At 37.2% G+C, this 12,812-nt stretch overlaps 1 protein-coding gene across 3 annotated transcripts in view; it reads right to left on the bottom strand.

Moving 5' to 3' along the window:
* Kiaa1328 (KIAA1328 ortholog) overlaps positions 1-12,812 on the bottom strand; it is a 290,749-nt gene that overhangs the window by 269,244 nt on the left and 8,693 nt on the right. For all 3 annotated transcript variants that reach the window (XM_031365156.1, XM_031365157.1, XM_031365158.1), the window contains one exon: positions 8,516-8,610. In XM_031365156.1, the coding sequence (XP_031221016.1) occupies positions 8,516-8,610 (95 nt within the window). The remainder of the gene's footprint in view (positions 1-8,515; positions 8,611-12,812) is intronic.

The following is a 12,812-nucleotide window of genomic DNA, read 5'->3' as shown; positions in this document are numbered from 1 at the left end:
TAAAGGAGAAAATAAAATAATGATCTACTACTCAGTTTACAGTTTGAAACTAATGGGGCTTTTTTTTCCATCTCAGAAATGTCAAGTAGAACTAGTAAACTGTCCTCTGGAGAAAATTAGATATCTGGGCTAAAAAGGAACTTATCCTCAAATAAGTTACAGTACAAGCAATGTATTGGGAACAGTGCATGGACCGACCATGGAGACAGGAAAAGAAGCAGGACGGTTTTGAGATTGCTCTAGAATAGAGTTCATCCTCGGCCAGAACTGCAACTGTGACTACAATTATTTTAACATGTTGAAACATATTTTCCTACAAAAATAAAGCCAACAGCTATTAATGAACAGCCAGTTGGCACCTTAAAAGTCCCAGTAAACAAGGAGTCACACACAGAGGACTGTCACCATCTTTCAGCAAAACCTATGTTTTGTAAACACTCACTGTTCAGGTCTAAAAATGGTGCCTGCTTTTCCCATTGATGCTACTGTGAAAGACTTTCTGAGGTCATATAATTCAGTACCTTTAACAAGAATTCTCTCTATCCTAAACCCTTCCAGAGAAAGCTGAGACAATATTCTACTTACCCTTCTGAACATGTAACTAGATACCAGATATCTGAGGGAAGCCCCTCCTCCATTTACTTGAAATCCTATGTCAATGCATCCCTTACTATAATCTTCCATAAGCAACATAATTCATATCACAATAACTTTGTTGCATTCTTTGTTATTTTAGCCTCTAAATTTTGGGTTACACTAAATTATTATTATTATTATTATTATTATTATTATATGTTATTATTATCAGTGCTGTTAACACAAGTGGGAAAGTCCCCTAAATATAGGTAAATTATTAAGGAAGTGCAGGCACACAGTGGAACTAGCAAAGTCTATATTACCTGCTACCACAATTTTGCTCACTCATATTCACTATGAACAAGGGATGTCTTTTTATTCATCTGCGCTGTCTAGTCATCATGCCTCTCTATAAATAAATTTCAAACTGCTCATGGAATAATGCCAGTAGGTTTGTATGAGAGTTGAATCTTCTTACATGTGCTACATCATAAAAGAATTTCTAAATTTTCTGATACTTTCCCCAATATGATTTTTTTTTTGACACAGGGTATCACTCTGTAGAACAGGCTGACCTTGAACCTCAGAGATCTGCCTAACTCTGCTTTCCCTAGTGCTGGATCAAATGTGTGTGCCACCACACCTTGATATTTACTACAAGAGGCATGCCATGCCCTCTTATGAAAAACACCACACAGCCACAACAATTTAAGTACTCAAGCAAGCATTTGCCCAGACTCATGTCTCTATGTCTCAGTGAACATTGACACAACTAGAAAAATCCTTTTGAAGCTGTGGAACTCTGCCTTAGATTTTATACTTTCAACATCAATTACATTTTTATGTCTTATTACCACATTTTAAAAAGCTATCAGAATGTTAAAATTGGAAAACAATTAGCTTTATATTCTCTTTTACAAGGCATATCTTTTACCTACACTGTCTTTCCTCAATACCTAAATCTCACTCTTTCTTTCTGCTTTTTACACATATATACAAGGTCTAGTTACAATTGTGCTCATGTACATATTATAGGTTCAAATTCACATCTAAAGGCAAATACGTGGACTTTCTCTAAGTCCTTGTTAAAGCATCAGTACAGATATGAAAGAGGAGGTTCACATACAGAACCTCTATTTGGCTCCGTCCAAGATACAACTACATTTTCCCACATAACATTACCAAAGTCAAGACCCTATTTCAGAAAAAGGAGAGATGCAGGGTTTGGGAATAACTCTTGTAAAGACACTTTAAACATCAAAAGAAATATTTTAAAAATAAGTTAACATTCTGTCTTTATATTACACATCAACGTCCTGTAGGTTTGCTGAGAGTACTAAATTCTACATCTTTCTGAAAGTAGCTGCCAATGGCCAGTGGTGGGTGCCAAGCAATCTCAGTGTCGAGTTGCCTTAAACAATGCCAAAAGATTTGCATTCAAGCCGAAGCTTAAGTAGGTGTACTTAAATATGTCACAGAAATACACCATTTTCCTAGTGCTTCTGGCACTTTTCTCCATTTGGTTTGACCTTGTACAAGGTAAATGTAATCCTTCATGGCAAATTTTTCTACTGAAAAGATAAAATTTAAGATTGCTTTTAAACCACAGCCTAACACTTTCTATTAATACTCCATCGTTATTCTCTATTTAATCAAAATTGAGCCTATTGATTTAAAAAATGATATACTAGACAAGGCAAGCAAAACACAAAAGCAGCAGATTTTGCCTTACTTTATATGATATGATTTGTAAAGCAAAGTTTTCTCATGAATAAGCAACTACATTTAAACATTCTTTTTATAAAGAACACATTTTTTTTCTTCAGAATAAAATTTGAGCTTTCATTTCCTCTCTATTTTACTTTTTATTTTCTCTTAAATAATGAGTAAAATTGGAGGCAGTCAGAATCTAAACTGTATATAGATGACATCTGCACAGAGGAGTTGCTCAGAGCAGGGGCCAGTGCCCAGGAAGGTAGGTGTAAGAGTCCTCACACACAGGCGTAGTAGGAGGTAGAGACTCAGGCAGGACAAAAGAGTATCATGGGGAGATAGCTAGCCACATACGCTTTACTAGGGCCTAAGTGAGCTAGCATGTTGTCTCAGATCCCAAGCAAGATGGGAGACTTACGCAGAATTTTAAGGCAGATGCAGATAAAGCATAGCTAATAAGGAATCAACAGTGTTCATACTAAATCAACCTGAAGCAGCCTATCAGATCAGAAAGAGCTAAGAAGGACAAACACTCAATGGGCAGCCCTGTGAGCAGTATCAGAACGCAGGCAAAGAAAAAAGTTATCAAGAAAGCATGGGCTGGGACTGGAGAGATGGCTCAGCGGTTAAGAGCACTGACTGTTCTTCCAAAGGTCCTAAGTTCAAATCTCAGCAACCACATGGTGGCTCACAACCATCCGTAATAAAGATCTGATACCCTCTTCTGGAGTGTCTTAAGACAGCTACAGTGTACTTTAATATAATAAATAAATAAATCTTTTTTAAAAAAAAAAAGAAAAGAAAAGAAAGAAAGCATAGGCTATTGTGCAATGACAGAGCTTGTAGTGAGTGAGGAAGATATACTCCCCAGAGATGGCCTGGCATAAAATCAAGGCCTAAGCAGAGGAAAGAGAACATTCAAACAGTAAGAAAAGATCAATTCAAAGAAAACCAGAGGGGAGAGAGGAAAACAAAGGCACAGAGTGGCCCAGGCTGATGTGCTGTAGAAACAGGGAAAAGACACAGCATCTACGGTGTAGGCAGCCGCTTAGACGATAAAATCCAAGATGGCGCCGGTTCCCGGTTCCCGATACACTGTAGCAATAGACAATTCCACTGCGCATGCGCCTCTCCCAAGCAGGTGTATGCTAATGAGGGTCTGATGGAGAACCAATCCAGGAGGACTTGGCAGCTCAGGCTCAGGTATATAAGGAGCTCTCTCCAGGCAGTCAGGGCCATTCCACCCCACTCCACAGAAGCAAGCAGACCTGCAGCACCTAGGAAGAAGAAGAAGAAGCAGCAACACCAAGAAGAGCCAAGACATCTAGAAGAGTCGTGGCATCTAGAAGAGCTGTAACACTTAAGAACCTAAGAGAGCTGTAACACCTAGGTACCTAAGAGAGCTGTAATACCTAGGTACCTAGGAGAGCTGTAACACAAAAGAAAACTCCTGAGTAAACCGTTGAGAGAAGAAGTCTCAGTGTTTGGTCGTTGTTGCTGCTGTCCAGGCAGCAAGGCGCCGTACACTACAGAAAGGGACTACATAGGAAATAGGAGCTCTAGCATACTGAGGAAAGTTTCTCTTCACTACAAGGAGTATTATCAAGAAGAAACATTAGCTACATGCAAGATAATTAAACAAATACACCATGAAAACAAAACAAAGGAAAAGAGCTCCTCACTGCAAGCTAAGAGTTACCTTTACAGGACATTCATCAAGAACAACTACATTCTAGACTATGAAACCTCAAAATGGTATTTTTAATAGTTACTTGACCATTATAGAACAAAAGTAGGAACTGATAAAAAAAAATAGAAAATCATTAAGCTGCTGGAAGTTCTACAATGTGAAGTGTCAAAGGAAATTACGAAGAATGTGCAGACTGGAATGAAAGGACAAGGTGGTAGGCATGTGGGCACAGTGAAGGCACGCTAAGAAGGAAGCTGGCAGTACACACTGCTCACACTAAGAGAGATACGCATGGGCTCTAAGCTCTCACTGTAAGAGCAAGGGAAAGACAAGCAAAGGAAGTCCAACGCAATGAGAAGGAAGGAAACAGTACATATGAGAGGATTAAAAAAAAAATCAATGAAGCAGAGACCAGAAACATGGGGGGATGGAAATACATTCAACCAAAAGCTGGTTCTTGGGGAAAGTCAATAAAATTGATATGCCTAGCGAAGATAAAAGTTTAAAATCACTACTGTCAGAAATGAAGAACTACAGATACTGTATCACTAATGAGATAGTGAAAAAATACAATTAATTTTTTGATAACTTGGAAGAAATGAAGTGATTCTCATAAAGTACAAAATCCTTGTAATGGAGATAAGGCTCAGTGGTTAAGAGCATGGAATATTCATCCAGAGGACCACAGTTCTGATTCTCAGCACTTACCTGTAACTCCAATTCCAGAGGAACCAATGCTCTCTTCTGACCTCCATAGACACCAGACACACAAAGGCATACACAAACATGCATGCAGGCAACACACCCATACCCATAAAATAAAAATAAAATATAATTTAAAAATACCCTACAGACTTGTAAGTTCAACCAAGATAAAACAGACAATATGAATAATCTTAAAAGCATTAAAGAAATTAAAATTTTAATTTTACCACTTCGCTGGAGAATACTAATAAAAATTTAAGAACTAACATCACTTCAAAACAGGCTTGCACATGCATACAACCCTAGCATTCAGGGTGCTAAGGTAGGAAAACTGCAAGTTCAAAGCCAAACTCAGCTAAATATATAGAGAGAGGGGGAGAAAGGAGAGGGAGTGACTCTAAAACCTAAAATCAAAGTCAACTTAACACCAATTTCATACCCATTTTCCAAGAAATTATAAAAAAAGAGGAAAGTCACTGATTATACAAAATGAGGCTATTATTACCATGACATGAATCAAAGTAACATTATGAAAGCACAAAACTTTAAGACCAATACTTCTCATGAACTTTGCTATAAAAATTCAAAAAAGCAAATCAAACTGTTCCAAACATGAAGTCAGTTTTTATAATCTAAGCTTAATGCATAGCTTTAACCTTGAGTTATATATTCTTCCATGCCCCAACAGAGAATAATGTATATGTGTGCAGCGCTAATCATTTGAGAAACAGCCAAGACATTAAAAACAACCTTAAATAGAATAAATATCCCATAAATATTGGAAGCAATATATGATATAGGTTGATAACCTTTTTGCAATTTTGAGTTCTATTCTGGATTATTTGAAGTAAATAAAGTAACCTTTTTCCTTGTAAATTCTGCTAAAGAGCTCTGCAAAGAACAGCTTCTTTCTTTCCCACACCATGTCTCTGTGCAGCACAACAAATACAGAGCAAAGCCTTTTCTTCAAGTCAGACAGAAGACATGGGAGAAAGGGACAATTCAAATTGAGGCTTATTCTTGGTCAAATTAACCCAAGGAACTTTGGATTCCTTAATTTTGATTTTGATTCCTTAATGTGTTTATCAACTTAACAAATAACATAAAATTGATCTATAGTTTGATGAATACTAATGTGTCAGTAGAGTTTTTTTCTTTTGCTTTTGTTTTAGGGGCATTGACAAGCTTGTGCCAAAGTTATTATGGAAAAGGCTAGCCTTGGTCTTTTGCAAAATAAGAACAAAGTGAGAAGAGTCACTCCACTAAGTATTAAGGCTTTCTATACTGTACATGTACAGTAATGAAGGCGGAGGCACAGGCAGACAGATCAAGCAAAGCAGGAGCCCAGAAAGAGGCTCATACAAATATGCACCTATTAGTTTCTAACAGAAACACATAAACGATTTCTATAAATGGTACAGGCATAAGTGCCCATCAATAATAATAACAACAATAACAAGTAACAAAAAACTCAACTCAGACATTCATAATACAAAAATCAACTCAACTGGATCATTGACTAAAAAGAATTAAAAAAAAAAAGACATACTTATCTAGTTAAGGTTAACAGCTTTTAGACTATGGAAAACCCTGAGGATAATGAGGCAAGCCACAGAGAAGGAGGAAATATTTTACACTACATAGCCAACAAAATATCTATATTTAGAACACATGAACAACCCTCAAAACTCAATAAAAATACCAATATATTCTGATATGATACAGCCAAAAGAATGCACCCAGTTCCAGTGAAGACATAAACAGGAATAAGAACATGAAATAATGTCCATTACTATTGACCATTATAAAAAGACAAGCAATCCAAGATATTGCTAAATGCCAATGAAATTCTTAAAATTAAAATTACAAAGTTAGAATTCAGAACACCAGGGTTTTTTGTTTGTTTGTTTTTGCATTGTTGGTAGGAATGTAAAAATGCTACATCCTTTTTGAGATATGGTTTCTTAGAAAATAAAACACATTTAGTTCCAAAGAAAGCAAACTTTTATGTGCACAAGAAAAATATATATTTGAATGTTTGTAGCAATTTCATTTGTAACTGTCAAAAATTAGAAAGAACTCCAATGTTTTCCAATAGATTAACTGTTAATCAATCTAACACCTCTACACTGAAAGGAAAACAATAAAGATGGAAAAAATAATGAAACACAGACAACTTGGAAGGTTTCAAAGAATTATACTGACCAAAAAGAATCGATCTGAATAAAAGTCACAAAATATCTGATCCCATTTATATATTTTCTTGATACGCTGCAATTTTAGCGATAGAGGACAGATTAACAGCAGATTAACAGGAGTTTTGGACTAGGGAAGTGGGTAGGAGTAAGTATCTGTGCTGAGGCTGGGCTTGAGAGATCAGAGGTTAAAAGTGCTTGCGGCTCTTCCAGAATACCTGAGTGTGAATCCCAGAACCCATGTCAGCTGGATCACAACCACCTGTGACTGCAGGTCTAGAGAAACCAACATTCTTTTCTGGCTTCTAAGAACACCTACATACATGTCCATAAACGCAAAAAATTTTATGGGCAAATAAAGTAGTAAACACTTGCCTACCACGTACAAGGCCCTAGTCAATTTCCAGCACTTTGAAAAACAAAAGAAATGCACAATCCTTGTAACAGAACTATTCATAACTTTTACTATCGTGATTTTAATAAATCTATAATGGATACATGTAAAACTGGTGATTTCTGTACATAACAGACAAGTTTTGTGAATAAGTTTTCTGGTTGTAATAGTACAGCTGTAGTTAATAAAAAATATTACCATCAGAGGATGCTGGGTAAAGGGTGGATAAGTTCTCTTTACATTAATAACAGCTATAACATCTACAGTTATTTCAAATAGTTATTCTCTCTTTTTTTTTAAGAAATTAAAAGGTCATCTTTGTACTTCATTTTATTTCTGTGAATCCTAAACCTCTGTATTAGAATAAAATTCAAGTTTATCGAGTCTGATACTAATAAAAAATAAGTACTGACATAAATAGGAAAGCTCATTCTTCACTAACACATTTTGGGATATATAAAGTAGCTATTATAGTACCACAAATAGTAGATAGAGGCACACTCCTCAGATGCATCCTTCTATACTAGTACAAACATACATTTGAATAGTTCCAATGAGTCTCCCTTGCAATATTGCTATAGTTTTAATACAAATTGTTGAAGGGCCCATATGTCAAATGCTAGCCCCCTAGTTCAGTAATTTGAGGGAATGCCTTGTGAGGGCATTATGGGCTCATTAAGGGCTCAATGGAAGTAGGCTCTTGAATGTATCTGGACAATACAGAACCTTTTTTTAAAAGTCTGTTTCCATTTGATAAATGGCATAATGACATTAGTGTTCTATTACTATGAAGAGACACCATAACCAAGGCAACTCTTATTTTAAAAATAGCATTTAATTGGGGCTTGTTTATACTTTCAGAAATTTAGTCTATTATCAGCATGGCAGAAAGCATGGAAGCACACAGGCAGACACAGTATTGGAAAAGAAGCCAAGAGTTCTACATGGAGATCTGCAGACAGCAGGAAGAGCCAACCACTAGGCCTGGCTTGAGCTTCTGAGCTCCGAAAGCCCACCCCCAGTGACACTCTTCCTCTAACAAGGACATACCTACTCTGACAGGACCATTATCTCCTGATCCACTCAAACAGTAGCACTCCCTCATGACGAAGCACTCAATCTATGAGCCTAGAGGTACCATTCTTTTACAAGCCCCACAAACATCACATATATTAGCAATATTCTGCTCTCAAAATGAATTGTCTCACCTATAGCTGCATGCCATATAAGGTTTTGTCTTACCTGGCCAGTTCTTTAATTAAGTTGGCAATGCGTCTTTTGTCTTCAAGGCATAAATCTTTCAATGATGCACTCTTCACTCCTCTCTTGCAGAAATTCTAGAATAAACATCTACTGGTTATTGTTACGAAAAACAATTTTTAACTACTTTTTAGAAATTTATCAAATTAAACATGGAAAGTGAAATTTCTTAGAAATTACTTATCTGGTTGCTTACCATCCATATTTTTCATTTAAACCTACTGTGAATTCCAGATATGCTAGGGAGCTGATAACAAACTAGACAACATTATGGAACTTACAGAAAACACACAGAGACAGAACTAGAAGATATGCCTGCTAATTGCTAGAGAACACTAACCTTACCCCTGGTGAATGTTAGGGCGACATATGTCCATGGAAGACACTGTAGCCCTAGGACTGTTTAAGATATATAAAGGCTAGCTAGGAGACACTGTTCTCAAGTTTGTAAAAATCAAAATTCTGAAGGGCCAGATCTAAGAAAACCTGGAATTTTCCTGTAGTGTTTCACATGCCAAGAACACAGTAAGTACTTTCTACCTGTTACCCATCTCACTTCACAGCAGTGCAGTCAGGCAGACACTGCTCCTGTTCTGCATTTAAAATTAACAGTTTGGCCACAGTTATAAGGGCTAAATAACAGAGTGGAGTGCGAACATGGACTCAGGCTCTGTCCCTGAACACTGTGCTATGCTTTTTTTGTACTACAGTGGTTTCTTTCACGTACTGTAATAATTCTAGATGGGCCTTTAAAGCCATGAAATCCAAGGAGTCACAAGAGAACCATAGTTAACACAGAAAAGGAACATTTGGTCTTAATTCTAGCATTTGTGCAAAGGCCAAAGTGACTTAACATATAACCTTTCACCCAGCCAAAATAAGGAAAGATCCTTAAAATGAATCCTGGAAATAGGTACGGTAGAAAAGGGAAAGAGAAAAAAAAAAGAAAGTGAATTTGGATTTTGGTATGATCAATTTAAGACATCTTTACAGACATCCTTGTGGAAATATTTGGAAAATTAGAAAGGGAAGTCTGTCACTCCATTAGAGAAACACAAAGATTCAGAACTCTGTAGTATGCAGTACATGGGTGGCTTAGTTTTTTATTACTTCCTTCATATATTTTCCATGCTTCAAATTTTTCTATAATGATATGTAGAAATCAAGATAAAATACTAGTTTTTTTTAAACTCATTTAAAATAAAAGACATTCGTATTCTTTTAAATTTTTAATTAATATCATTTAAATCTAAGTTAAATTTAAATTGCCATTTAAAAAAAGATAAGAGAATCAGAAGCATATGATAATATAGGCAACTTTTTAAAGGTGAGCATAAAGTCAATGTTAAAGACTGAAAAGTCAACTGGGGAGCTGGAGGCACAGGACTTGGCCACAGAAGCTGGTGAGAAGTAGCGAAGGCAGGTGCAGCGATTAACACCAGACAAACTGGCACATAGGCCACAACTTTAGCAGCCATTTAATTAGTGCTGTTGTTTGTTTTCTGGGAGGCCTCAGATTACTCTGATCTTCTGATCCTTCCACCTCTGCCTGCACAGGCCTGGGATTACAGACATAGACTACTATCACACTCAGTTTAGGGGATGCTAGGGATTGAACACACAGAGCTTCCTTCATGCTGGTAGGCAAGCACTGTGACCAACTAACCCACCTACACAGCTAGCCACTGTGCTTAACAGCTAAGCCTGAAATCACAAATGCATATCACCCAAGAACAGTACAACTTGGTATATTTCTGCACTAACACTGCCTATTTTGTGGTTTCACAACTGCCTTTCATCTTGAAGCTCATCCCTCCATGTTCAGTACTGTGATACTGAGCTGGAACTTTAGGGATCCCATTTCTGCTTTGGCATCTGGCTCTCTGATAAACTCTGCTATAAAAAGAGATAGACTGAAACCAAAGTTGTAAGAAAGGAAAAGAATATAATCCTTCTTGTCTGCTTCCTGGTGCCTTCAGTGCCACTCCAGTCTGTTATTCTCACAAGGACAACTGGCTCCAGTGTATGTTTCTAGAACTTAGCCTCTGAAGGGCAGACAGCAAAGCCAGTCGGGGTACCCTGTCACAGAAGTCCACATGTCCCAACGTTGTAAGTCTTATTACTTCAAACGTGTTCTTGTTCATTCAACCCCGGAGAATGGACCCTGTGTTTTACAGTTAATACCTCACAATATCTTACTGTTTCCTTTTTGCTTTCCCAGTACCTATTTGACAACTTTTTACAAGAGAAGGTTTCTCTATGTAAATGTGGCTGTCACAGAATTTGCTCTGAAAATCAGGCTGGCCTCAAACTCAAGAGATTTGCCTGCCTCTGCCTCCCAAGTGCTGGGATTAAAGGAGTGTGCCACCATAAGATATGTGTGATGGTTTCATATTGCATGTAAGTTTAAGCACCACATGTATTCAGTGCCCACAGAAGCCAGAAGATGGCATCAGATGCCCCAGAACTGGAATTATAAGTGGTTGTTTGTCACCAGTAGCAAGTGCTCTGAAATGTTGACCTATCTCTTTAGTTAAAATGACTGAATAAGTACTAACACGTTAGTTAAAAAAAAATAAAACTTAAAAATTACTATATACAGTATTAAGAATTGTCATGAATACACTTGACAAGCAAAAGTACTGATCATATGATACATACTGTATGAGTACTTACATAAAATTCCAAACATGTAAAACTAAACATTGCTTAAAAATAAAAATACATCAGTCTGTATAGAACAGGGTTTTGAAAACTATAGCTGAAAGACAAATTTAGCTCATCATATACTTTTGTAAATGAAAATTTATTAAAAAAAAAAAAAAAACAATAAAACCGCACCAAGCCCATCATTTAAGATTTCCTAAGATTCTTTTCATGCCACAGGGGCAAAGCTGTGTAAGATGGATGTTTTTCATCTCAAGCCAGAGAGCAAGCCACCAACTGGATTCTACTTAAAGTTTGAACTATGACCTGGAACGGTGTGCTAAATAAACCCTTCCCTCCCCAAGTTGCTGTGGGTCAGAGTTTTATCACAGCTACAGAATAAATCCAGACACTGCAAATGAAACACTAAGACTACTAAAAGAAGTCTAATTAGCTGTGCTTCCCATTTATCCCCTCTGGTGCACACAGTGCTTGTGCCAGCATCAACTACAGCAAGTACTGAAACTTGCCATTCTATTCCAAATACCACCCAAAAGGACAATTGTTCTAGGGTTCACTAAACATCAGTAAAAGATGAAAAATGTCTCCACAACTATACATTAGAAATTTTGAGACACTTTCTATAAATAGTCTGGCAGTAAATGTTTGGGGGTCCTTTGGGCTTTGTCAGATGACAGTCGCTAGAGCAACTCTAATTCTACAAACCAGTCACAGCACAGATAATACCTCAAAAAATGAAAATACCTAGGAAGAAGGATAAAGTCAGTTACAAAACAAACTGTTGTGTAGCTATTACAGGCAAAATGAAGCCCTATTCCTCCAGGAGGAAGAGGCCTACGATGCAGGATGCTACAGAAACTGCCAAGCCTCAGAAAGTTACACCACTCCCTCAAATTCTAAAACCAGGGCACAGTCTGAGGAGAGGGTTGCTGCCTGCAAGCTGAACAGGAGGTAACTTTTATGAATTGTCACCCACAGTGGGGTAAGATTTTGGTGATGTAGCTCCTCAGAAGTCACCCAAGCTCTTGTAAGTAATCCCAGTAAATTCAATGATTTACCAAGATAGCCTGGGGTGAGACAGTTTCTTTAGAGTCCTGCCTGAGATGAATACCAGGTTGATCAGTTCTCCCCAGAAAAAGTCACATAACATAGGCAGAAAGAAGATTCTCCCCGTGAGGCATAGATTACAAACACTAATGCCAACTTTTGATGGAAGAAGGAAACTTAACAATTATAGCATTACAATTACAATAAAGTGATTTTTACTTTGAAATATATTGGTTAAAACAAACAGATAGAAAAACACAGGTGCCAAAGGAATGTGTGGACACCATAATGAAGAAGCCAAAACCAGCACTGGCCTACAAAAGGGGAGGTAGTTCAATGGATAAAGACTATACCTCTATAGAAGCTGGGAAGCAGAGATAGAGGATCCCCTAGAAAACTGGTAAAACTAGCCCGATTTGGTCATCTCTGGGTTCAACATGATATCCTACCTCAATAAATAAAGTAGAAATAAACTGAGGAAGAGAGCTGATGTCAAGTTCAGGCCTTCATATACACCAATATACATATGTGGACAGGTACAACAGACATGTTAAAAAAGAATGAC

This window comes from Mastomys coucha, unplaced genomic scaffold (assembly GCF_008632895.1).
Source record: "Mastomys coucha isolate ucsf_1 unplaced genomic scaffold, UCSF_Mcou_1 pScaffold13, whole genome shotgun sequence".
NCBI classification, from domain to species: domain Eukaryota; kingdom Metazoa; phylum Chordata; class Mammalia; order Rodentia; family Muridae; genus Mastomys; species Mastomys coucha.
The sequence above is the reverse complement of the archived record's forward strand: the minus strand, read 5'-3'. Positions and strand labels throughout refer to the sequence as shown.